The sequence below is a fragment of the Malus sylvestris genome, chromosome 5 (genome assembly GCF_916048215.2).
Source record: "Malus sylvestris chromosome 5, drMalSylv7.2, whole genome shotgun sequence".
Taxonomy (NCBI): domain Eukaryota; kingdom Viridiplantae; phylum Streptophyta; class Magnoliopsida; order Rosales; family Rosaceae; genus Malus; species Malus sylvestris.
This window is the reverse complement of record NC_062264.1, coordinates 9,605,140-9,631,004: the sequence shown is the minus strand read 5'-3', so window position 1 is coordinate 9,631,004 and position 25,865 is coordinate 9,605,140. Positions and strand designations below refer to the sequence as shown.

The 25,865-nt window shown below is 37.6% G+C and overlaps 2 protein-coding genes and 1 long non-coding RNA gene across 5 annotated transcripts; 1 reads left to right on the top strand and 2 right to left on the bottom strand.

Annotated features, from left to right (window-relative positions):
* Nucleotides 1-1,294: 1,294 nt before the first annotated feature.
* On the top strand, nucleotides 1,295-23,018 carry LOC126624672 (NADP-dependent D-sorbitol-6-phosphate dehydrogenase-like). Of its 3 annotated transcripts, XM_050293761.1 has the most exons (7): nucleotides 1,295-1,525; nucleotides 3,247-3,341; nucleotides 3,606-3,723; nucleotides 4,034-4,166; nucleotides 4,265-4,484; nucleotides 4,654-4,809; nucleotides 22,506-23,018. In XM_050293761.1, the coding sequence occupies exons 1-7, from the start codon at nucleotides 1,390-1,392 to the stop codon at nucleotides 22,578-22,580; spliced, it is 933 nt and encodes a 310-aa protein (XP_050149718.1). In that variant the 5' UTR covers nucleotides 1,295-1,389; the 3' UTR covers nucleotides 22,581-23,018. The 3 variants fall into 3 exon arrangements, with proteins under 3 accessions (XP_050149718.1, XP_050149717.1, XP_050149719.1); XM_050293760.1 differs by lacking the exon at nucleotides 22,506-23,018 and having other exon boundaries at nucleotides 1,296-1,525; nucleotides 4,654-5,139; XM_050293762.1 differs by lacking the exons at nucleotides 1,295-1,525; nucleotides 3,247-3,341; nucleotides 3,606-3,723; ... (1 more) ...; nucleotides 4,265-4,484; nucleotides 4,654-4,809 and adding exons at nucleotides 19,662-19,894; nucleotides 20,903-20,997; nucleotides 21,311-21,428; nucleotides 21,724-21,856; nucleotides 21,961-22,180 and having other exon boundaries at nucleotides 22,350-23,018.
* LOC126624673 (uncharacterized) lies at nucleotides 3,897-7,137 on the bottom strand. Its single transcript, XR_007624185.1, has 4 exons — nucleotides 7,123-7,137; nucleotides 6,286-6,689; nucleotides 5,181-5,366; nucleotides 3,897-4,496 (listed from the first exon to the last, which is right to left on the bottom strand). It is a non-coding gene; the product is annotated as an uncharacterized LOC126624673 (long non-coding RNA).
* On the bottom strand, nucleotides 22,982-25,865 carry LOC126624671 (polyprenol reductase 2-like). The gene is made up of 7 exons (XM_050293758.1): nucleotides 25,812-25,865; nucleotides 25,454-25,705; nucleotides 24,790-25,139; nucleotides 23,847-24,081; nucleotides 23,540-23,638; nucleotides 23,351-23,422; nucleotides 22,982-23,215 (listed from the first exon to the last, which is right to left on the bottom strand). The coding sequence occupies exons 2-7, from the start codon at nucleotides 25,607-25,609 to the stop codon at nucleotides 23,111-23,113; spliced, it is 1,017 nt and encodes a 338-aa protein (XP_050149715.1). The 5' UTR covers nucleotides 25,610-25,705; nucleotides 25,812-25,865; the 3' UTR covers nucleotides 22,982-23,110.

Below are 25,865 nucleotides of genomic sequence, written 5' to 3'. Positions count from 1 at the left end.
GCCTTATCCATCTTATTTGCTGATGAGGTAATGAGAGAGGGATGGGTGAGGGACAAAACAATGTGTGGAATGACGGGTGATTAGCAAGAGAAAAAAAAAACAATGATACCTAAAGGGAAAACTAAAACAATAATTTAGAGGCAATTCGAAATAGTGTTAACTATCAAACTTTTATTTCGCATTCTCTTCCTCTTTATTAATTTTCATACGCATTTCTTCTTTACTTCTAATTAAGCAAACGAAAACTAAGGGGTGTATTGAGTAGAGATTTTGAAGGGTTATAACCCATAAAGTTTTGATGGAGCTTTTACAGAAAGTCATGGCTAGTGAAGGGAGGAGATTTTATATGCATGCGTTTAATTTTGTTTACCTAGTGAATGACGATGAATAATTGTTTACCTAGTGACTAAGACAACGAGCTCAGAGTTTTAATTGATTTCTACGTACTTGGGTTGGATTTGTTGTATGCTTAAAATACTATATCAAATCTCTCCAAATTCACCTAAATTCCTCACTGTTTGAAATTCTTTAAAATCAAATGCTATTGATTGCACAAGAAATTTAAAAAATTCATTTCAAATCCTAATTGAATACATTCGAATTTAGTAAAATTTTATAAACTCTCCTAAGATTCTAAATGAATACCCTTGGATTTGTTAAAAAAAATTCAAATCTCCCATAATCCTAATTAAATGAACTGAACTTTAAAACTTCAATTAAAATTCTGATTAAATACATCCATATTTTTGTAATCTTTCAATAAATCACAATTTAAAATCCTTTAAAAAAATCACAATTGAATGCATCCAGATTTTAATATATTTTTATAAGGAAACCCGTTATAATTTTCTTTTTAGTTATCGAAAGTTTGAACTGCAAAATGAGATTTTTGTACTGTCAATAACAATTTATTTTATAAATTATTTTAAAAATCTAATTGAATACCACTAAATTTGTTAAAAAATTAAATTAAATCAATTAAAAAATTCAAATTGGATACTTTTCTTTATTATACAACGAATATTACTATTTTAGACTGTACTAATTGGGTACTCCTCTAACCATAGAAAATCAAAGTGTCACTGGACAGAACCTACCAGATGCATCGACGTCACCGGACACATAATACGGGGCGTCGCATTATGACTAAAATTTAAAAAAAGCACTATTCATTCAATTATTGTCTGTGGAGCCAATCACTAGTTTTCCAAGAGCCGTAATTTCTTTTCTTTTCTAATCTTCCCAGTATCCTTATTTCACGCCCATGCAGCTATATAAAGGCATGAGCGGCACCAACCTAGTATCATAGTTCAAACTCAAACACAAAGGCGAGAGAGAAACAGAAACAGCCCGCAGAAGTCTCTGAGAGAGTTTGGAGAGTCAGAAAACATGTCCACCGTTATACTCAGCAGTGGCTACGAGATGCCGGTCATCGGCCTCGGCCTTTGGCGTTTGGAGAAGAACGAGCTCAAAGACGTCATCTTAAATGCTATTAAGCTTGGCTATCGCCATTTTGACTGTGCTGGTATACCCTCCATCACTCACCTCATCCTGTTTTACATTAACCCATGCATATTTTACATTAATTTTGGTTTACTTCGTTCTAAATAATTCATAGTATTTTTATTAATTCAACCAAATACTGGCTAGAGAGGGAAGAATCGAATATCGGACTTGATGAGAATGGGCGGATGTTCCTGACTATTGGACACAAAGCTCCCTTGCTACCTAGCTAAGTTATTAAACGGTTGACTATTTTTGCCACTAGTGTTGGCAAACTATTAATAATTTGCTAAAAGGAATCACATGCATCATGCGTAAGTTTTTTTATGAACAAGAAAAGTGTACACGCCATAAAGGCGGCGGTGATGCAATCCGAACATTACTTTTTTGGTTACATGTGAGACTAGCAAAGGAAAAATGAAAGTAATATATGTAAACGACTCAAACTATAGGAACCAGTGGCGGAGCCAGAAATTCATGCCAGGAGGGACCTTTAAACTAATGAAAGAAATTAGAAAAAAAATTAGTAATATCATGGACAATTTGAATCAACCAAGAGTGATGGAGCTTTAAAATTTGTATGAAAAAATTAGTATTGAGAGATATCATAGTAAATAGAACTTGTGTTGACATCTAACGCAGCATTGATAATAACGTTATAACTAGCTCAAACTATTATTACGATATTTTTCTTTTAATATTAATGAATCTTCCTCTCGAATATATATACCTTGTTTTATATGAACTAACAAAAAAATAAGCTATTATTACGATACTTTTTTTAATATCATTCAATCTTCCTCCCGAATATATATACCTTGTTTTATATGAACTAATAAAAAAAAAAATTGGTTTAAAAGAAATCAGAATGTTAGCAGAAGGGTAGTTATATATGGTAATTGGTAAAAAAAAAAAAAATCAAAAAGTAGCTTTCTGTCAGCAAGCGTCGACCCCAGGACCTAATGAAACCTTTAAAACCTAGCAAACCAACACACCACATGCACATTATTGCAAAAATTACTACATAATCAATATATACTTATTTCCAGGATGGGCCATGCACTACCCTAATCTCCATGTGGCTCCACCACTGATAGGAACCCTTTGTCCAAAACCATGGGAAACCCGTTTGTTACTTTTATAATCGCTTGGTTACACTAATATATATATATATATATATATATATATATATATATGGTTATGATTCGGTGATATAAATTTTGACACTTATATTATAGGGTCCACTTCATAACATATTTGTTTACTATGAATTATAATAAATGAGGGTTTTATATTTTATTTGTTTAGGCCGAAAATGGTATTTTAGTTTATTCCAAAAATGGCAATTTGTTTTTTAGGACGCGGATAAGTGTATTTGTATAAAAGTGGAGAAGACAAATGAGTCCCAGACCTTCGCTTATGTTTTTCGACCAATCCCATGTTTGCTTCTCCCCTTGGGAAAGGGAATAATAATAATAATAATAATAATAATAATAATAATAATAATAATAATAATAATAATAATAATAATAATAATAATAATATCGTACGAATATTGTAATTTGAGAGGATGCTCACTGTAATTTGAGAGGACCGTCTTAAGCATAACGAGCAATTCACCACTTGTAAAAACTTATTTGTGGAATATAAAGTAAAAAAAAAAATTGGACTTTATGTTGTAAATTTAAATCTAGATGTCTCACTATTTTATGGTTAATAATGGTAAACTATTTGACGTTGTAGCTCATTATAAGAGTGAAGCAGACGTTGGGGAAGCACTTACAGAAGCATTTAAGACTGGACTTGTCAAGAGGGAAGAACTTTTCATTACCACCAAGGTATGTTCAAGTAATTTACTTCTTTGGTTTCAAACTAGTTTTATAAAATAATAATCTGGTGGAGATTTAGGCTAAGCCGTAAAATGGACCCGTTATAACTAAGTATTGACGTCTTCATCTATGAGAGTCAAGTCTAAAACCTCTTACTCACAAACGAACATGAATATATCTAAATTGTAACGGTAGTGATGAAGTATTAGTGTTTATCTCACGTTCTCTCAAGAAAGTGGCATATAATTTTTTGTTGTTATAATTATATTGCAGATTTGGAATTCAGACCATGGGTATGTGGTTGAGGCCTGTAAAAACAGCCTCAAGAAGCTTCAGCTAGATTATCTGGATCTCTACCTAGTTCACTACCCATTGCCCACGAGGCATAATGGTACCTCCCCCTCTCTTTTAGGTTAGATAATTGGTATTGGATGCCATTCAGATCCTCTTTGTGAAGTATCCTATATGTTTATCGTATATTGTGTGGTCATAAATAATTTTGAATTTTTTCATTTCAAATTAAATACAAACAGTGCTTACGAAAGTTGATCGCACAATGTACAATGAACGGATAAAATATGAGGATCCGAAAAATGATCCTCATCCAGATTATTGTATCACTCAACGCTGTGACGTTACAAAATTATAAGTAGTTAATTTACAATGAATTGGTATTTATTTTACTTGCTGTATGGTCACAGCCATTGGTCAAACTGCCAGTCTTCTGGGCAAGGACAAGGTGCTGGACATAGATGTAACAATTTCCCTTCAACAAACCTGGGAGGACATGGAAAAGACTGTCTCTTTAGGCTTAGTCCGTAGCATTGGTCTCAGGTACATCCCATAAGCACTACACCTTCATCTCGGTATCCGAACTCGATTAGATCGGTGAATGTCGCTAAACCAAATTGTAATTGGCTTCGTTTTTGCAGCAACTACGACCTCTTTCTAACCAGAGATTGCTTGGCTTACTCCAAAATAAAGCCTGCAGTGAGCCAATTTGAAACTCACCCCTACTTCCAGCGTGACTCTCTCGTCAAATTCTGCTTGAAACACGGTGTTCTTCCCACAGCTCACACCCCTCTCGGAGGTGCTGCGGCCAACAAGGATATGTTTGGTTCAATTTCACCTTTGGATGATCCAGTTCTCAATGTAAAGTATTCTCTGTTTTACACATGCACCATTCAAATGTCGTAATTACGATATAACAATCTCTGTTTTCTAAAACAATAAGCCAACCAAAGAAATTAGATATTGAACCTGTCATTCATGAGAGAAATACATCTAGACCGTAATGCTCACTTGAGTGTTTCATTTTCAGAATGTGGCTAAGAAGTACGGAAAGAGTGTGGCACAAATCTGTCTGAGGTGGGGAATTCAAAGGAAAACAGCAGTGATTCCAAAGTCATCAAAAATTAAGAGATTGAAAGAGAATTTGGAGGTTCTTGAATTCCAGCTGAGTCATGAAGACATGGAGGTCATAAACAGTATAGACAGGAAATGTCGTACCAGTCTACCTTCCAAGACTTGGGGCTTAGATGTGTATGCATAAGCGTGGAATTCAAAATCCTCCGAATTGCTGCTTCTGCAACTTCTTCAAAGGGTGTTAAACAGAAGCGAAATGGAAAGTATCGTGCATCTTACTTACAATAAACTTAGCTTTATATAATTTTCCCAAGCTTGTCTATCTGCTAGTTCAAAAACTTCAGTATTCAGCCTTTGTATTGGGTATTGCAAATGAAAATATATAATAAAATGAATGCCATTGTAATTTTCTTTTGTATTAATAAATGAGTGATTAAAGAAAGTGTAACAAATTACATATTGCATAACTATTTTGTTGCTTACTTGTTCATTTGAATCGAATAGTGCGGAGTCACAAAGCTTTACACTCAATCACCTTTGCACTAGCTTTTGTAAGTTTGCGCTTAGTATACAAATGGAATAATGGCGAGCCATTTCTTGGGATAACTTTCAAATTTCCGGAGGTACCACCTAATGTGTTTCCGCTGCAGCCAATACTAAGTTGGACACCTGAAATACTCATGTGTGCATGTGTATGTACGTATATTTTCAGCACAAAAAATTATACTGCAAATCCAAAAAGTAACCAGATTGTGAGATCTGTTCCTCCACTAGCAACCACAAGGCCAGCATATATAACCCTCATCATTATCAAAAGAGAAATTTAGCATATACATCAAGACTCGGAAAGAGTTTAAGTTATTCGAGACAAAAAAAATATCTTTAAGCAGGCAGTGAAGGGAGTCACGAGACTAACCATCTCAGCCAGATAGTGTGGAGATGAAACAATTTCAAACCAATCACCATGAGGAATCACATATTCATCATTTTGTTCACTGTGATCTCGCAAAGTGACAGTGGTGCTGCTATGTAGAAGCTAACGTCAACAAGGAACAGAAATCAGTAAGAAAGGTCAGAAAGGTCGTACCCAGTGCACAAGGCTCCCGCTTTACGCAGGGTCTGGGAGAGGTGAATGACAAGAACTGACAATTATGTGTAATAGGTGACTACTGAGCCTTGCAATTATTGAAGCAATCTCTACTATTTACAATTGTAGAAGATATCATAGGCGTTGAACCTATTGGAAACTGCAGTAGGAGTAATAGAAAAATAGAATTGCAACCAGTTTTCCTACACTAGACCATTTGATAATTGGTTTAACAAGTTTAACTCCCGTGTACGTATTGAAAGCCAAAATGGGAAACAGAATTATAATTAAATTTAAAGTGAAACAACCTTAAGTTAAGAATAGAGTAGTTAGCATTGAATAGTTATGTATGGTTATGCTTTTTGAACTAGATAAGAGAAGAATTCATAAGAACATTCAATCCCTAATATGATTACCCTCACTCTCAATATCGCCCAATTTCTTCAACTTTCTCACCAACCAAACAGACCATAACCCAAAATAGACCATCAAATCCTTTACCTGAGATGACGACTGCGTGATCTTCCCTCTCTTGGCAAACCCCAGAACAGCTCCATGAAACGAGGCCAGCCCAGAACAAGGTACGGCGGCTACGAGTATGGGCATAGTCGCTGCAACCCATGCTGTTCTAAGCAACCCAACAACACCCACCTCCATTAGAGCGAATACCCAAGTCAGGAAAGAGCTTAATGATTTGGGAAAGGCTGGAAACTGTGACATTTAAGCACTTTCTCAACTGGGTCTTTTAAAAGTCTGCGCCATTTTTGCAGATAAAATGCACATTAAAAAAAGGAAATGAAAAAATGGACAAAGAAAATCAAGACATTTTATTGAAGAACTGAATGCATTCACGATTTACGGGGGAGTAGACAGCAGTCGCCAAGTTCAAGAGGAGATACTAAAGGCTGGTTTGGTATTGTTGTGCTTTGAAAAAAAATTGCTGTGAGAATAAGCGGTTGTGCTGTGAGAATAAGCGCTGTGCTTTGAAAAAAAGCTGCTGTGAGAATAAGCGGCTGTGCTGTGAGAATAAGCAGCTGTGAAATAAATCAGCAGAGTGTTTGGTAAACTTTTTTGTAAAAGTGCTTTTGGAAAAAAAAGCAGTCTAATAGTGGGTCTTTTCATTAAAGAAGCACTGTAGCTTCGAGTGCTTTGAAAAAAAGCCAGTTTTCCAAAGCTACAAATAGCAGCTTCAGCTTTTTCCTTTGATTTCAGCTTATTCTCACAGCAGCTTCCAAAATAAGCCCTTTTTTTCAGTTTACCAAACACCTAAAACCCTCACAGCTTTTTTTCATGGGTGCTTTTTTTTTAAGCACCTCACTCCCAAACTAGGTCTAATACCAGGCGTGACGTGAGGTTTTGGGACACGGCAGGGTTAATCATCAAATTTTCAAGTCGGCAGGTGATCAAATTTTCAAATTAAATTTTATAAACTGTGGATGATTGAATAATTTATTAAGTGTTAGTTAACATAATTATTTATTATTATTGACATATTATTTAATTTGAAATTTTATTTACGTAGCATTATGTTTAGGCATATAACATAGCAGTCAATTGATAAATTTTGTTAAATTAACCACGACGAATTTCGAACTCCCATCGTTATGAGATATTTTTAGTTGGATATCTTTGAATTCAATATTACAACTATTTTTCTAACATACTGAGGCCTATTTATTCCTTCTATGTTGAAAATCTTATCCTTTCAGATTTTCTTCCATACTTTTATGTTTTACAATCTTCTCTTATCTAATCATTTTTAATTTCTTATTTATGTCTTCCTCATTATATGTAACTTATTTTTTCGTTATCAATAAAATTTCTCTTGTACATCAGGGTTTCTCAAAAAAATAAAAATAAAAAACCTTTTAAATTTCTCACACAATTGTTATCATAAACTTCCTTTTTTTTATAAGCAAAAATTGAATCCAAACACACACCTATTCTTGCTTAAAAAAAGAAAAATGAAAAATCTTTTTTCAATGATTTCAAGCGGTGACAAGAGGATTTAGATGCTAGAAGACTTTGATTCTATGTGTTTTCTTTTGTTATTTTTGTCAAATGATAGAATTTGTTAAATTAGATGTGGATTAGACATCGATGGGATTTAAACCCACGCCATTATGCAAGTGTCACATCCCGGCCCGGGCCCCCACCATATCCCTGGCTCAACTCCGCCGTAGCACGATATTGTCCGCTTTGGACCCCGACCACCCCCTCACGATTTTGTTTCTGGGAACTCACACAAGAACTTCTCAGTGGGTCACCCATCATGGGATTGCTCTCACGCGAACTCGCTTAACTTCAGAGTTCCTACGGAACCCAAAGCCAATGAGCTCCCAAAAGGTCTCGTGCTAAGTAGAGATGAGAATATACATATAAGGCTTAAAGGATCCACTCCCCTAGGCGATGTAGGATGTTACAATCCACCTCCTTAGGGGCCCGACGTCCTCATCGGCACACTTCCGGCCAGGGATTGGCTCTGATACCAAATTGTCACATCCCGGCTCGGGCCCTCACCACATCTCGGGCTCAACTCCGCCATAATACAAATTGTCCATTTTGGGCCCCGACCACGCCCTCACGGTTTTGTTTTTGGGAACTCACATGAGAACTTCCTAGTGTGTCACCCATCATGGGATTGCTCTCATGCGAACTCGCTTAACTTCGGAGTTCCTACGGAACCCGAAGCCAGTGAGCTCTTAAAAGGCCTCATGATAAGTAGAGATGAGAATATACATATAAAACTTAGAGGATCCACTCCCCTAGGCAATGTGAAATGTTACAGTAAGGGCTCAACTTCTTTCCAACATTATGGTAAAGGACCACTTGCAATTCAAGGTGTTTTCCACTCATATGCATATGTTAAAGGAAAGTAAAATAAGATGAAGAAAATACAATTACAATTAATATTTTAACATATAACGATGTGGACTTACTAGATCACCTACATTGGTATCACTTGATAAATTACGATATGCAATACTGATGTAGAACAAATGCTTATGTTATTGATTTGCCGGATTCTATGGGAATTTTCAATACTTTCAAAGTTGTTGATCTATGTGAATTCAAAGACGATGAAATTCTTTATCCTAACCATAACTCGGGGTCGAGTTCTTCTGAAGTGGAGGGGACTAATGTAGTGGATCGAAGAGGAAATGGACCATCAGAAGACAAAAGAACGCAGTGGGAATTTGTAGAGTGGCGTCTAAGCTCTGATTTGGGTCCATCACACCTTTTCAAAAAGGGAATGATGCTACGAGTCAAACTTTCTTCTTTACTATGACATATGATAGATTTTTCCATCCACACTCGTTTCGGCCTCCAAAACAATATTTTAATTTCGTAATAAAAATCAGACCTTTGAGTTGTCATCCAATTAATGTCGTTTTACTTGTTTGAGTCATTTGAGTTGTTCAACGAGTTGTAATCAATCTACTTAAAGCATTTTGCTGTTTTAATATACTCACTCAATTATCAATTAAAAAAACAACCTTTTGGAATTTCTCTCAATTTTATGATGGATTCCAGACTTGTTCTTCAAAGACAAGGATTAGTTGATAACTCTTTTGATCAATTCAAGATGATTCAATTGGTACCAAAGTGGATTTCTCCCATCTGGGCATTGTTGATTGTTTTATCTATCTATAAGTAACCTTGATTGTGAACCTGCCCCTATCACTCGAGCAGACCTGGACGTTCAAACAAAACAAATTACAACTTTGACTGCACAATTTGGATAGCTTCGTGGAATGTTGCTCCAAGCCCTTGGCCAAAATATCTGAAGAGCTACCGAATGCAATAATCAGGGAGTTCTGAGGCCTCGTGTTCAAGACAGTGAATCGGAGTCCGAGGAAGAAACCATAGACCATCCCCGGTTAATAGTCGAAATCATAAAACCGCAACACCTTTCATGATTTTCAGATTAAGGCCGACATTCCAACTTTTGTGGGAAATCTGAAAATCAAAGACTTCTTATATTGGTTAGTGGACGAAGTAGAGCTTGGTAGTTGCCACTACAGGCCTAGGGTTGGAAGCCCAACCCACTGCAGCAGTAAGCCTAGCTACACAACAGGCCTAGACCCACGAGAGACCAACAGAAACAGCCGATGAGCAAACAGCCCAGGCCGAGCTCGCTGCCACCCGAGCCCAACCTACTCTCAACCAAGCCTAAACGTAAGGAGCCGTGCCAACCCAACACACAAAACAGGCCTAAGGCTAACTGCCACACGCACGAGCCTAGCCTACTGTCAATTAAGCCCAAGTTCACAAGGAGCAAGTGCCGACCCAACGCACAGCGCAGGCCCAAGGCTAGCTGCCACATACGCACCCCCGCACATGTTTCGGCTACCCAATTAGGTTAGCCCATTCGTAACTTACTCTGTTGACCTGTTAAATCTGAGACCACTTCAGGCAATCCCGATTGCAACCACCGACCCAACGATCGACCTAGGGATATTTTCACCCTATTTTTCTGTATGAATGCATGTCCAGACTCTTCAAACCCAAATGAGGATGCCCATTATCCAGACTCTTCAAACCCAAATGGCGAACACCACCTGCCCCAGCATGTCGCCGATTTAAACAATGCCCTCACGCAATAAACCACATTGATGAACCAGCTCTTTGAGCGCATCGAGACACAAAGTGCCTAAGACGAAATGTTCCAAAGCAAGACAATGATAGATGATTGTGACTTATTCCAACAATATCCAGGCAAACAGCTGATTAGCCTGCCACGAACCATGCATTCGGGTAGTGTGCACTCTCATTAGGGCCCTTGGGAAAACGTCTTCTCTTGGTTATATGCGCAGAGAAAGGTTTCTTCTTGACTCGGCTCACGAGTCAATGTGTATTCAAGGTTGGGTTCACATTATGACGAGCAGTCTGGACATGCCAAGCATAGCATCTACACAAGGCTAAGCTCGCATGGAGATTTTCCAACGAGGCACCAGAGCTAACAACCACAACACATATTGAAGAAGGCACATGAGTCCAACTCGAGTTCCACTAGCAACCACAGCTAAGCGCGACAGCGAGCAGCCCGCTTACCAGCCAGAAATGAACCACGTGCACCACAACCGCAACATAAACGAGCATGACATGCATAAGAGCAACATAGACTAGCAGGTCATTACCGGAGGCTCCGTTGCCCTACCAGAGGTAAATCCAAGAGAAAATACAAAAGCTTGTAGCAGAGCAAATGCACAGATTTTTACGCATTGAAACTACCGACGATGCCCTTCAAAGAGACGTGGCCAACATGAGCAATTCACTATTCACAGACGAGATCGAGCAAACAGAGCCATCGCGGGAGTTTATCCCATCATATTTTACCTTATTCAAGGGAGATGAAGATCTGGACAGGCACTTGATGCATTACTGAAGCACAATGACCCTCTACGACAACAACGACAATCTTATGTACAAAATCTTTGCCACGACGCTCCAGGGAAAGGCACAAGACTGATTTTACACCCTGTCGCCACCCTCAATCTAGAACTTCAGCGAACTTTTTTAGTTTTCACTTAAGATTATTCGTCTTATTGCTCAATCGAGAAAAAGTTTGACCACCTCTTTAACATGAAGAAAGACCCGAATGAGTTAATCCGATAATATGCCAAGAGGTTCAAGGTGGAAAAGGTAAAGATTTTCGGATGCGATGATAGCATTGCAAGCTCAGCCTTCAGAAAGCGGCTTCTAGCGGATCACTCCCTCTTTTGAGAATTGATCATTGGCGAGAACTTGACCCTGACAGATTCTTGTGCTTTGGTAGAAAAGAACCTTGTTGGGGATTAGGCCAAGCACTCCTAGAAGTCACTTGAGCAGCCTCGCAAAAACACGAAACAAGCTTAGAAAAAGGCTAACGCTAAACTGCTGAATGACAAAAACAAGCCAAGAAGCAGACTCAAGGACCGATCCCCAGCGAAATAAGGCTCATCGTCTAAGGTGTACACCAAGTTCTCAATCCTGATCAACCAGATCCTTCACGACCTCAAAGACAAACCATGGTTCAAAATGCTGCAACCTATGAATGAAGATACCTCCAAGCTGGACCAAACGAAGTACTGCGCATTCCACAGAGGTCCAGGGCACATAACTAATTACTACATCACATGGACAAGGTACCTTGAGAAAGAAAGGAAAATGCGACCAGTATGTCGACAAGCCAGCTGTGTGGTGAGACAAGACGTGGACGCCGATGCTGAACCCCCAGCCAAGACAATCCGACTCAACGAATCTTTGTTAAATCTGATCATCTGGGGACCACCAATAGTTCCAAGAAGAGGAAGATCCAACAGGCGAAATCAGTCTTCCAGGTTCAAGCCATAGATGTTGTACCTAGGCCAATCGTCGACTTCACCGAGCAAGATGTTGAGGGAGTAGACTTTTTCCATATGCCTTGGTGATATCTATTTAACTAGCCATCGCCATCATTGACAGAATTATGATGGACATCAGCAACGCAGTCAACATTCTACAACTGTCAGTCATCCAAAAGATGGTCCTGGAAAGCACAATCAAACCCAAAGCAAAGGTCTTGACCAGATTCAATGAACTTACCTCAACTGTCATTGGCACAATCACACTCGACGTCAGTGACCCATCTCCCCATAACAAGATTTTAGGCTGACCTTGGCTAGTGAATATTGACACACCTCGACCTGAGAAGGTTGAAGCATGTTGGCCATCACCATGAGGTGACGTAACCATAAGGGTAAGTGATGTAAAAAGTGAATAATTTCAAGACTAATTGAAACTAATTATACTAAATAATGAAATAGTGCACAATCGTGGTAAGAACTCACTACAATTATTCAGAGCGTAATAGACAGTGAGACTACAAAAGAGTAGTCAAAGTAACTAAAGTACATTTATTACATAACAATGATAAGTTCGTACGTCTAAACAAAAAAAGAATGTCAGAACTGTCGAGATTCCTCGAGTGCCATAGAGAGTACAATTATCTAGGTCCTGGAGGAGCGAAAAACAAAGTTGAGTGGGTCAGCAAAACAATGCTTATACGAAATCCTTTATTTTCGAATATACTAACATCTCGCCGTAAAACAAGTATAGTTTCCTTAAATCATACTACATAGGTATGTAAACAATAAATCAACAGCATTATAATAGTATTATAACCAGAAATATGCCAAGTCATGCTGTATCAAATGCCACAATAATATAATCATGTGATAGTCAAGTATAGCTAAGTGATCATCCATCTAGGCTGACATACGAGTTCAAACAGATAATTTCTGACACAAACAGGACTGAGTGTAATCAATAAGCTCTAGTACTATGATCACGTGAAGGCTGGTGCAGAAGCACAGTCACATACAAGTCGGATTGCCTAATGCAATCTACCCGACAGGACTGGCACCTAACTTGGATCCAAGGCGAGCGAACGGTGCGATGTGAACATACACGTGAAGGATTGGCCCTGGCCCTGGGGCAAGTACTAACACCGGTGCAGCAAGATGAGCATGTACAAATATGTATGAATGTCATGAAAGTAATATCTCAACCATATAGCAGCATTTATCACAATTATATCGCAGTTATCAATTATTTGGCAATATATACGTAAAGTGATGTATTTATGCAATTTTGGAAACTATAAATATGTATAGATATAAATATAAACTGCCCACTCACAAGTACGTCACTGGGTCGTAGCCCCCGAACTTCGCTTGGCCTCGAACATCCTCGAGATACGTTTCCCCTATATGCAAAATAACTAATTTCGAATTAATTAAAGCACATATACGTAAACCTAAATAAAACCCCCATAGTTTGCTCAAACCTAGGGTTTAAATATATCATCATGACCTACTCGACGTCACGAACATCCCCATATTTTTAGAATAAATTATGGACCCTTCACGCACCTCCACGCGCCGGCAATGGCACGGCCATACGCACCCCCACTCATAAGCCAATGTCGTCAGCTAGCCTGACGCCGTCAGGAATATTCTGTTAAATTCTAACAGAAGTTAACGGCGTTACCTGACACCGTCAGGAATATTCCGTCAACCTTGACAGAATATCCCGTCACCTTCTCCGGCAAACCTCGCAGTCGCCGTCGTCAACTTGATTTTCGCCGGATTTCTAGGAAAATTTCAAATTAACATAACTTCTTCATTTCTCATCCATTTTAACCCACTTTATATGGATTTGAATATAATGAAGTGTAGAATGGCGTTATACCTGTTTGGAGTCTAAAAGGTGGACGGAGGTAGTCGGAAATCACCTCGAAAGTTCTGGCCAAACTGGAACTCTTCGAAACTCGATTGTTTCGAAGTGGCTTCTTCACCAAAGTTTCACTAGGGATCTCGGGAAGTATAATGGAAGCCTTCAAAATTCCTAAAAGTTCGTAACTCAGTCCCAAACATGATGAACTTAAAGCACTGAGTTCGGACCTCACGAGTTCAACGTCGAAAACTCGTCCATTCCAGGTTTCAAGAACATGGTTGTGTTCGTGAAGATGAGAGGAGTACAATGGTGTGGTTTTTGGGTTCGATCTGTGAGGTTTAGGGTTCGTTCAAGGGGTTTGCAGAGAGGGAGAGTATACGGGAGAGAAAGAGATAGTCCATTTTTCTCTTTTTCTGATTGGTTGCTGCAAAGAGGAAGTGGATGGGATTGGTGGATGACATAAATAGGAGCATGAGATGGGCTAAATAGAAGGCTAGGGATAGAGTTTTATATTTTGTATAGAAAAGGGAATCGAAATCTATCTGCAACAGTGTTTTTACACTGATAGAAATTATCGTACACTCGTAACAACATATACAATTTAAATGCGATAACAAGAAATAAAATAAAAGTGATATAAATACGTCCACGTCACTTGTCAATAAGGGCATAGTAGTCATTTCACCTACTCGGGAAGAAATTACATAGGAAAATTAAGGACGGGTCGTCACAAATATTGGAACCGTGACCTCGATCGAGTATAAGAAAATCTTCTTTTGCATCCTTGAAGGAGCAGTTAGAGAGATCGAGGGTGACCATGCCATGTTTTGGTGATGCACTCTACAAATTCTCAAGGAGGCGAAGAAGTATTTTGCCCCAGCTGTAAGAACTGAAGTGCAAAAAGACAATTCTACCTTCACCAAATATCAATCACAGTAGACGAGTCAAAAAGATGGCGTCAAAGTCGACAATTCCCTATCAAATGAATTAGGATGGAAACCCTAAGAGGATGCTGAATACATCATTCTTGACCCTCACTAGCTAGAAAAGACGGTTAGAATTGGCTCACGTCTAAGCCTGATGGAGAATGAGGAACTCACGACTTTCCTTAAGGAAAATCGTGATGTTTTCGCATGCTTACCCTCTAACATGCCCGACATTGATCGAACGATAGCTTGTCATAAGTTGCACGTCGACCCCGTTGCCAAACTTGTGATCCAGAAAAGGCAACATTTCGCACCCGAGCGAGTAATGATTATTGAAAAATGAGAAGGGCAACGTCGGCATTGAGGAACTGGCGCACCCATAGTGGCTGGCTAACATCGTGCTAATGATGAAGAAAAATAAGGGCAACAACATCGATATTCCACAACTTGGTAATTACCCGCATAATTTGTCAGGTGTGGAATTTTATCATAAAAGGCCTCAATATTAGTTGGAGTGGGGTTATGATATTTAAACTCTTCTTTTCTTAAAGATACGGCCAATGTGGGATATTTTAATTAGGTATTGAGAGTTGGATGACATTCACTGTTCACATATCTAAATTCTGTCTTTTAATAAAGGGTAAATTACATAGTAACCCCTCAAGTTTGAGGTCTATTACAATCGCATTCAACAACTTCAAAACATTTCACTTTCATACCTCAACTACTATTTTATTTCAATATAGTACCTCCGTTACATTTTTCATCCATTAATCCGTTAAATGCTGACGTGGATGCCACATATATGTCACGTGGCTGTCAAATGTCTGCCATGTGACAAATAAAATAATTTTTTATTTTAAAAAAAAAACCTGAATGTTCTCAAAAAAAAAAAAATTGAAACCCATATCCCTCTCCCTCACCCACCCCCAGCGACCTCCCCAAAAATTTGGCAGCCACGTGGCATATATGTGGTAGCCACGTCAGCATTTAATGGATTAATGGATAGAAAATGTAACGGATGTACTATATTGAAATAAAATAGTAGTTGATGTATGAAAGTGAAATGTTTTGAAATTGTTGTATGCGATTGTAATAGACCTCAAACCTGAGGGGCTATTATGTAATTTACCCTTTAATAAACCTAAATATTTAGATTTGGATCCAAAAGTTAAAGTTGGTCTGAATCACAAATATAAAAATTGTAGACCTAAAAATTATTCAATGATTAGCTCATAGACCTTTGAATTATTCAATGATTACCTCATAGACCTATAAATTATTAAACGATTAGCTCATGTTAAGAAATGGAAATAATCATTTTCTCCAAAGATGACAAGAGGGCGGGTCCATTTAGGCATGTTACTTGTGTTCGACGCTAATCGCACTCAAATATCATTTGTGTTAGTGGTTCACCATGTCGGTATTCGTTTTAGCGGTTCATATTGTATTTTGTTCTTGTTAAATTACCACTATTCAAAAAATCTTTTGCCTAGCACCGTCTAGCCGTTAGACGATTGATTACCACTCCGATTAATTTATAGGTGCTTGAAATTAAGAAAATACACCTAGACCAACTGAGGCGTTGAACTAGCCCGCCTAAACACTCGTCAAGACTGTCTAGACGCGTCTAAGCATTCGATGCGACTCTCATTTCGACAAAAAAAATGATAACTTTTATTTTGCCTTTCAGACCAATGAAACGGATAAGCTTTCCTCCTCCTAGTTGCAAAGATTTTCTTGTTTTTCCACCCGTCATGAAGGTAATTAGTGTCGTTGTTGCGCAGTTAGAATATTTCACATGCCTGTGCTTTCTCTATCAATTGACCAGTGCATACGCCCGCTGATTGTTTGACGATGGCCCTACTAGGGCAAATCTTGGGCCACTAAGAGCACGCGACGTACAAATGGCCTAAATGGATGGTTAAAAGAGGACAAGATGCCAATCAAAATCAAAGAGGAAAGGGTAAATTATAAAAGGTTGTCAAAACTTGGGCTAATTATAGCCAGCATTTTTGGGAGTTTTCTTGCAGACTTATTATTAAAGGAATTTTAACAAAAAAAACTTCTGGTACTGTTCATTTTAACGAAAAATCACATTTTTACACTAAAAAATCAATTATGGTACTATTTACTTTACTATTTATTTTGTCTTTTTCTTTAAAACTCAAGTTTTCAAGTCATTTTCAGGAAACTTCAACGAAAAACTCTCTTTACTGTTCATTTTAACGAAAAATCATATTTTTACACTAAAACCTCAATTCTAACACCTGACACCTGTATAACCCAATCCCCCCACGTCTGCAGTTCTGCTAGCCAGCGTGAGAGACGTATGGAGTTTATGGACAATATTTAAAGGGGTGGCTCAATTGTAATTGACTTTTATGGTTTAGTCCTTTGTCCTGTCTCACGTCTCTGTGTTGATATGGAGGAGGGCGGCATTGAGACACTTGTTACCTACAATCACTTATACTCAGTTAAAAATGTTCGTGCGTAATTGCGATTATGTGTTGTGCCTTTCTTTCATTTCATGATTTTACAGGATAAAAGGTTTATACATAATTACAACATTGAGATTAATAAGCATTATCACTTACCTTATCTTTCTTTCTGCCTTAACCATCTTATTTGCTGATGAGGTAATGAGAGAGGGATGGTGAGGGACAAAACAATGAGTGGAATGACGGTTGATTAGCAAGAAAAAAGAGATACCAAAAGTAAAAACTAAGTTTAACCAATAGTGTTAACGATCAAACTTTTATTTCGCATTTTCTTCTTCTATATTAATTTTCATACTCATTTCTTCTTTACTTATAATCAAACAAACGAAAACTAAAGGGTGTATTGAGTACAGATTTTGAAGGATTATGACCCATAAAGTTTTGATGGAGCTTTAACAGAAATGCATGGCTCGTGAAGGGAGGAGATTTTATATGCATGCTTTTAATTTTGTTTACCTAGTGAATGACGATGAATCATTGTTTACCTAGTGACTAAGACAACGAGCTCAGAGTTTTAATTGATTTCTATGTACTTGGGCTGGATTTGTTGTATGCTTAAAATACTATATCAAATCTCTCCAAATTCACCTAAATTCCTCACTTTTTGAAATTCTTTTAAATCAAATGCTATTGACTGCACAAGAAATTTTAAAAACTCATTTCAAATCCTAATTAAATACATTCGAATTCAGTAAAATTTTATAAACTCTCCTAAAATTCTAATTGAATACCCTTTGATTTGTAAAAAATATTAAAACTCCGAAAATCCTAATTAAATGAACTGAACTTTAAAACCTCACTTAAAATTCTAATTAAATACACCCAAATTTTTGTAATATTTCAATAAATCACTATTTAAAATCCTTTAAAAAAATCCTAATTGAATGCATCCAGATTTTAATGGATTTTTATAAGGGGAACTGTTATTAGCAATTCAAAATTTCATTCAACACTCCTCACAAAAGTATTTTTCTTTTTAGTTATCGAAAGTTTGGAGTGCAAAATGAGATTTCTGGAGTGTTAATAACAATTTCATTTACAAATTCTTTTAAATTCTAATTGAATACCCCTAGATTTGTAAAAAAATTACTTACAAAATTCTAATTGGATATTTTTTTATTACTACAACTTGTATTACTATTTTATACTATACTAATTGTATACTCCTCTGAGACCATCTCCAATCCTTGGGTTAAAACCTAAAAATTTTAACCCAAAAAATTTAGATTTTAACCCAGAAACAACTTTTCTACTCCAACCCTTCTGCGTTAAATTTTTACCCCCCCCCCAGATTATTAAATGATGAATTTAAGCTTTTTTTTTTCAAAAAATAACTTTAAAAAAAATAAATTATGTGAACTATCATAAATTAATTTTATGAACATTTTAACCAAAAAATATTTAAATTCCGATAAACATTGAAAAACCCCTAAACCGACACATGAAACTCATGAAATAACATGGAAGAATAAGAAATACATGATAGAGATGTATAAACACAAAACACATAAACAAACACATAGTTTTGGAAGATGGTAGAAAGAAAAATTGGAAGAAATGTAAGAGAAAAATGAATTTTATGTGGATGTTTGAACAAATACATAGGTATATATAGAGTTTTTCGGTGAATTTTGAGTTAAATAATATTTTAAAATTATTTTAGCAGTTGGATTTAAATTTTGACATTTAGATCTTTTTTCTTTCGCTGTTAGATTTGATCATATTCAATATCGATTGTTGAATTCACTATATTTATAAATATAAAACAAAAATATTACCTAAATTAAATGTGGACCGTTGGATAACCAACGGCCCATTGGGCTCACTTTCCATTGCCAACATGCCATAAACAAATACCCACGTTGGTGGGGCTGCACTTTGCAGCAATATTAAATGTTGTAGCGCGTTCATGTTTTGGGCGCGAGTGATTTTGGGCAATTGTCGCCGACCTCCCTCTCTTCCACTCGCACAAATGGGCTCTTCCAACTCCTAACCCCAATTTAGTCCCAACTCCTAACCCCAATTTAGTCTAAATTTGAGACTTAACTGCCAGATACCGGGACGTCACCGGACACATAATACGGGGCGTCGCATCATGACTAAAATTTAAAAAAGCACTATTCATTCCATTATTGTCCGTGGAGCCAATCACTAGTTTTCCAAGAGCCGTAAAGTTATTTCTTTTCTTTTCTAATCTTCCCCAGTATTCTATATTTCACCCCCATGCAGCTATATAAGGGCATGAGCGGCACCAACCGAGTATCATAGTTCAAACTCAAACACAGAGGCGAGAGAGAAACAGAAACAGCCTGCACAAGTCTCTGAGAGAGTTTGGAGAGTCAGAAAACATGTCCACCGTTACACTCAGCAGTGGCTACGAGATGCCCGTCATCGGCCTCGGCCTTTGGCGTCTGGAGAAGAACGAGCTCAGAGACGTCATCTTAAATGCTATTAAGCTTGGCTATCGCCATTTTGACTGTGCTGGTATACCCTCCATCCCTCACCTCATCCTGTTTTACATTAATCCATGCATATTTTACATTAATTTTGGTTTACTTCGTTCTAAATAATTTGTAGTATTTTTTTTTTTTTATAATCGCTTAGTTACACTAATATATATATGTATACATATATATAAATGGTTATGATTCATGATTCGGAGACACAAAATTTGACACTCATACTGTGTAGGATTCACTTTGTAACATATTTGTTTACTATGATGCCGAAAATGGTGTTTTGGTTTATTCCAAAAATAGCAATTGGCAGATTAGGTTAAGGCACTGTGTTAGACTATTATAAATGTACGTGTATAAAAGTGGAGAAAACAAATACGCTGTAATTTGAGAGGACAGTCTTAAACACAAGGTTCTAAAAGTCGCTAGACGCTAGTCGGGCAGCGGTCTGGGGCCTAGCACCTAGGCGGCTAGACGGGGCCTAGGCGGACTAGGCGGATTTAAGTAAATCTATCATATTTCATGTAAATAAGTGTCTGCTTCTACTTGAAATATATATAATTTCATCATAAACTACAAAATAGAATGCATATATATCATAAGTATTGGAACATAATGAAAACATGTGAAATAAGGATATAATGTTTGTTCATTCAAGTATGCAACAAGTCTCTTACAATTTATTGGAAAAAAACAAAATGCAAAATGAAAGTTATGTAAGTGAGTTGAAACCTAGGCGGGTCTAGGCGGGCTAGGCGGCCTAGGCGGTCTAGGCGGTGGGCTGGGGCCTAGGCGGTCTAGGCGGTGGGCTGGGGCCTAGGCATTAATCGGGGCGGTGGGCTGGGGCCTAGCGCCTAGGTAGGGCCTAGGCAGGGATTTTTAGAACAGTGCTTAAACATAACAAGCAATCCACCACTTGTAAAAACTTATTTGTGGAATACAAAGTAAAAAAAAAATTTGGTCTTTATGTTGTAAATTTAAATCTAGATGTATCACTATTTTATGGTTAAGAATGGTAAGCTATTTGACGTTGCAGCTCATTACAAGAGTGAAGCAGACGTTGGGGAAGTATTTGCAGAAGCATTTAAGATTGGACTTGTCAAGAGGGAAGAACTTTTCATTAGCACCAAGGTATGTTCAAGTAATTTATGTCTTTGGTTTTGAACTGCTTTTATAAAATAATAATTTGGTGGAGATTTAGGCTAAACCATAAAACTGCTTTTATAAAATAATAATCTGGTGGAGATTTAGGCTAAGCCATAAAATGGATCCGTTGTAACTAAGTATTGAAGTTTTCATATATGAAAGTCAAATCTAAAACCTCTTACTCACAAATGAATATGAATATATCTAAACTGTAACGCTAGTGGCGAAGTATTAGTGTTATCTCACATTCTCTCAAGACAATGACATATAATTTGTTGTTGTTATAATTATATTGCAGATTTGGAATTCAGACCATGGGTATGAGGTTGAGGCCTGTAAAAACAGCCTCAAGAAGCTTCAGCTAGATTATCTGGATCTCTACCTAGTTCACTACCCATTGCCCACGAAGCATAATGGTACCTCTCCTCTCTCTCTCTTTTTAGGTTAGATTATTGGGATTTGATGCCGTTCATATCTTCTTTGTGAGATCCTCACATCATATCCGTTTATCGTACATTGTGTGGCCATAAATCATTTTGAATTTTTTTCATTTCAAATTAAACACAAGCAGTGCCTACGATAGTTGATCGCATGATGTACAATGAACGGATAAGATGTGAGGATATGAAAAAAGATCCTCATCCAGATTATTGTATCACTCAACGCTGCGACAATGAATTGGTATTTATTTTACTTGCTGTATGGTCACAGCCATTGGTCAAACTGCCAGTCTTATGGGCAAGGACAAGGTGCTGGACATAGATGTAACAATTTCCCTTCAACAAACCTGGGAGGGGATGGAAAAGACTGTCTCTTTGGGCTTAGTTCGTAGCATTGGTCTCAGGTACATCCCATAAGCATTTATGCCGCACCTTCATCTCCGTATCCGAACTCGATTAGACCGGTGAATGTCGCTAAACCAAATTGTAATTGGCTTCGTTTTTGCAGCAACTACGACCTCTTTCTAACCAGAGATTGCTTGGCTTACTCCAAAATAAAGCCTGCAGCGAGCCAATTTGAAACTCACCCCTACTTCCAGCGCGACTCTCTCGTCAAATTCTGCTTGAAACACGGTGTTCTTCCCACAGCTCACACCCCTCTAGGAGGTGCTGCGGCCAACAAGGATATGTTTGGTTCAATTTCACCTTTGGATGATCCAGTTCTCAATGTAAAGTGTTCTCTGTTTTACACATGCACCATTCAAATGTCGTAATTACGATATAACAATCTCTGTTTTCTAAAACAATGAGCCAACCATAGAAATTAGATATCGAACCTGCCATTCATGAGAGAAATACATCTAGACCGTAATGCTCACTTGAGTGTTTCATTTTCAGGATGTGGCTAGGAAGTACGGGAAGAGTGTGGCACAAATCTGTCTGAGGTGGGGAGTTCAAAGGAAAACAGCAGTGATTCCAAAGTCATCGAAAATTCAGAGATTGAAAGAGAATTTGGAGGTTCTTGAATTCCAGCTGAGTCATGAAGACATGGAGGTCATAAACACTATAGACAGGAAATGTCGTGCCAGTCTACCTTCCAAGAGTTGGGGCTTAGATGTGTACGCATAAGCGTGGAATTCAAAATCCTCCGAATTGCTGCTTCTGCAACTTCTTCAAAGGGTGTTAAACGGACGCGAAATGGTAAGTATCGTGACTCTTACTTACAATAAACTGAGCTTTATATAATTTCCCCAAGCTCGTCTATCTGCTAGTTCAAAAACTTTTATTATTCGGCCTTTGTTTTGGGCATTGCAAACGAGAATATATAATAAAATGAATGCCATTGTAATTTTTTTTTTGTATTAATGAGTGATTAAAGGCTTTGTTGTTGTTGTTGTAAATGTGTGAGTAAAGAAAGTGTAACAAGTTACACAGAACCGAGGGCAATGACATTCTAGGATTCATATAGCCGACTCCACTTACTGAGAAAAGGCTTTGTTGTTGTTGTTGTTGTTGTAATAAATGAGTGATTAAATAAAGTGTAACAAATTACATATTGCATAACTATTTGTTGCTTGCTTGTTCATTTGAATCGAATAGTACGGAGTCACAAAGCTTTACACCCAATCACCTTTGCACTAGCTTTTGTAAGTTTGCGCTCAGTATACAAATGGAATAATGGCGAGCCGTTTCTTGGGATAGCTTTCAAATTTCTCGAGGTACCACCTATGCGTTTCCGCTGCTGCCAATACTAAGTTGGACACCTGAAAGACACCAAATAAGAGAGTAAAGCACACGGAGAAATAAGTTTACTTTAGAAGACGTCTGTCTATGCGTGTGTGCGCACACTCATGTGTGCATGTGTATGTACGTATATATTCAGCACATAAAAATCATACCACAAATCCAAAAAGTAACCAGATTGTGAGATCTGTTCCTCCACTAGCGACCACAAGGCCAGCATATATAACCTTCATCATTATCAAAAGAGAAATTTAGCATATACATCAAGACTCGGAAAGAGTTTAAGTTATTCGAGACAAAAAAAATCTCTTTAAGCAGGCAGTGAAGGGAGTCACGAGACTTACCATCTCAGCCAGATAGTGTGGAGATGAAACAATTTCAAACCAATCACCATGAGGAATCACATATTCATCATTTTGTTCACTGTGATCTCGTAATGAGCCCTGTAATAATATTTCACATGTCAGGAACATTATAAAAGCGAATGCAAGGAAGATCGAGATAAGAAACACAATATCCGCATTCCCTAATTCAGCTGTATGAAATGAAATTAGTATATATGTCTTAGAATGCATGCTTATTTGATTGAGAGAGAGAGAGTGTGTGTGTGTGCGCGCGCGCGCGTGCACGGTGACACACACTGAGACATACAAGAATTGCATGACATCGGCGCTGATGGATCCAACCCCAAAAAAATATAGCTGCACCAATCCACTGGAGCCAACCAAGCTTCAAAAGAGAGTTCACAAATTGTAACCAATCAAATTCCACTTCTCGCATGCTGCTCTTGCCTTTGACAATGAACTCAGCCACTCCACTTATTGAAAATTTATAGACCTCCAGAACATTATTGCAGCAAAGTGACAGTGGTGCTGCTGTGTAGAAGCTAACATAAAAAAGGAACAGAAATCACTAAAAAAAAATATCTTCTATTCCACAATTTTGAAAACACCAAAATACATGACGAGAACTGACAATTATGTGTAATAGTAACATTTATCATTCCAGAGCACATGAGGTTCGTCAGTTATGACTTCCAGTAAATATAGGTGACCACTGAGCTTTGCAATTATTGAAGCAATCTCTAGTATTTACAATTTTAGAAGATATCATACCTTGGAAGAAAGAAGAAAGTCGTAGGCGTTTTAACCTATTGGAAACTACAGTAGGAGTAACAGAAAAATAGAATTGCAACCAGTTTTCCTACACTAGACCATTTGATAATTGGTTTAACAAGTTTAACTCCCGTGTACGTATTGAAAGCCAAAATGGGAAACAGAATTATAATTAAATTTAAAGTGAAACAACCTTAAGTTAAGAATAGAGTACTTAGCATTGAATAGTTATATATGGTTATGCTTTTTGAATCATAACTAGAAACTGAACTTAAATACGGTTAGCTCAAGAGGAGCCTACTGTGCCAACTCTGTTAAACCAAATTTGATCTGAAAATTTGAAATATTCCCAATACATTTTCAAATCAATCAAAGATTCAAATTTAATATAACAATATATATATATATATATATATATATATAAATGCATATGCATAAAACCAATATCTTTACAATGAAGGGGTTTGTGAATAACTTACAAGAGGCCAGTCAGATATCCGAAAATGTGCATCCGCGCGGAGGAGCTATAGTTGAACACATATATTGTCTCAAAGAGGCGCCTCAAGACTTGAACTTCCATCAATAAAAGCAGAAAGACCGAACGCCAAATGCTATATCTATAACTGACAGGAACCGAATGAACCTTGTTCAATGAAACGATATGTAAACCTCCAGTGAAGTGGCTGGCGATTGAAGGGTAAAGCAACGATTCTGAAACCAATGGCACCGTTTTATACGCATACATCGAAGTTGCAACGAGCAATAGCGTTGTCCACGCTACAGCCACCACATAGAAATGGCAGAAGAACTTTTGAGGAACTGTGAACTTCTACAATTAGAAAAAGTAAAAAAAAATTAAAATTTATCATGTAGTGTACAGAAAAATAAAACTAGATAAGAGAAGAATTCATAAGGACTTGAAGGTCGGTTGGTTAAGAACATTCAATCCCGAATATGATTACCCTCACTCTCAATATCGCCCATGACAATTGAACAGTAATACCTTGTTTCTCACCAACCAAACAGACCATAAACCCATGACAATTGAATATGATTACCCTCACTCTCAATATCGCCCAATTTCTTCAACTTTCTCACCAACCAAACAGACCATAACCCAAAATAGACCATCAAATCCTTTACCTGAGATGACGACTGCATGATCTTCCCTCTCTTGGCAAACCCCAGAACAGATCCATGAAACGAGGCCAGCCAACAACAAGGTACGGCGGCTACGAGTATGGGCATAGTCGCTGCAACCCATGCCGTTCTAAGCAACCCAACAACACCCACCTCCATTAGCGCGAATACCCAAGTCAGGAAAGAGCTTAATGATTTGGGAAAGGCTGGAAACTGTGAAATTTAAGCACTTTCTCAACTGGGTCTTTTAAAAGTTTGCGCCATTTTTGCAGATAAAATGCACATTAAAAAAAGGAAATGAACAAATGGACAAAGAAAATCAAGACATTTTATCGAAGAACTGAATGCATTCACGATTTACCGGGCAGAAGACAGGAGTCGCCAAGTTCAAGAGGAGATACTAATACCAGGCGTG

Bases quoted from the DNA above. Each gene is read 5' to 3' on its own strand.
- LOC126624672 (XM_050293761.1), top strand. From the start codon at position 1,390: ATGTCCACCGTTATACTCAGCAGTGGCTACGAGATGCCGGTCATCGGC. The intron at 1,526-3,246 runs GTATACCCTCCA...TTGACGTTGTAG, and splicing joins TCGCCATTTTGACTGTGCTG to CTCATTATAAGAGTGAAGCA. The intron at 4,810-22,505 runs GTCATAAACAGT...GAAGACATGGAG, and splicing joins TGAGTCATGAAGACATGGAG to GTCATAAACACTATAGACAG.
- LOC126624671 (XM_050293758.1), bottom strand. From the start codon at position 25,609: ATGGAGGTGGGTGTTGTTGGGTTGCTTAGAACGGCATGGGTTGCAGCG. The intron at 23,639-23,846 runs GTATGTCTCAGT...ATATTATTACAG, and splicing joins GCCGATGTCATGCAATTCTT to GGCTCATTACGAGATCACAG. The intron at 23,423-23,539 runs GTAAGTCTCGTG...ATAATGATGAAG, and splicing joins CACACTATCTGGCTGAGATG to GTTATATATGCTGGCCTTGT.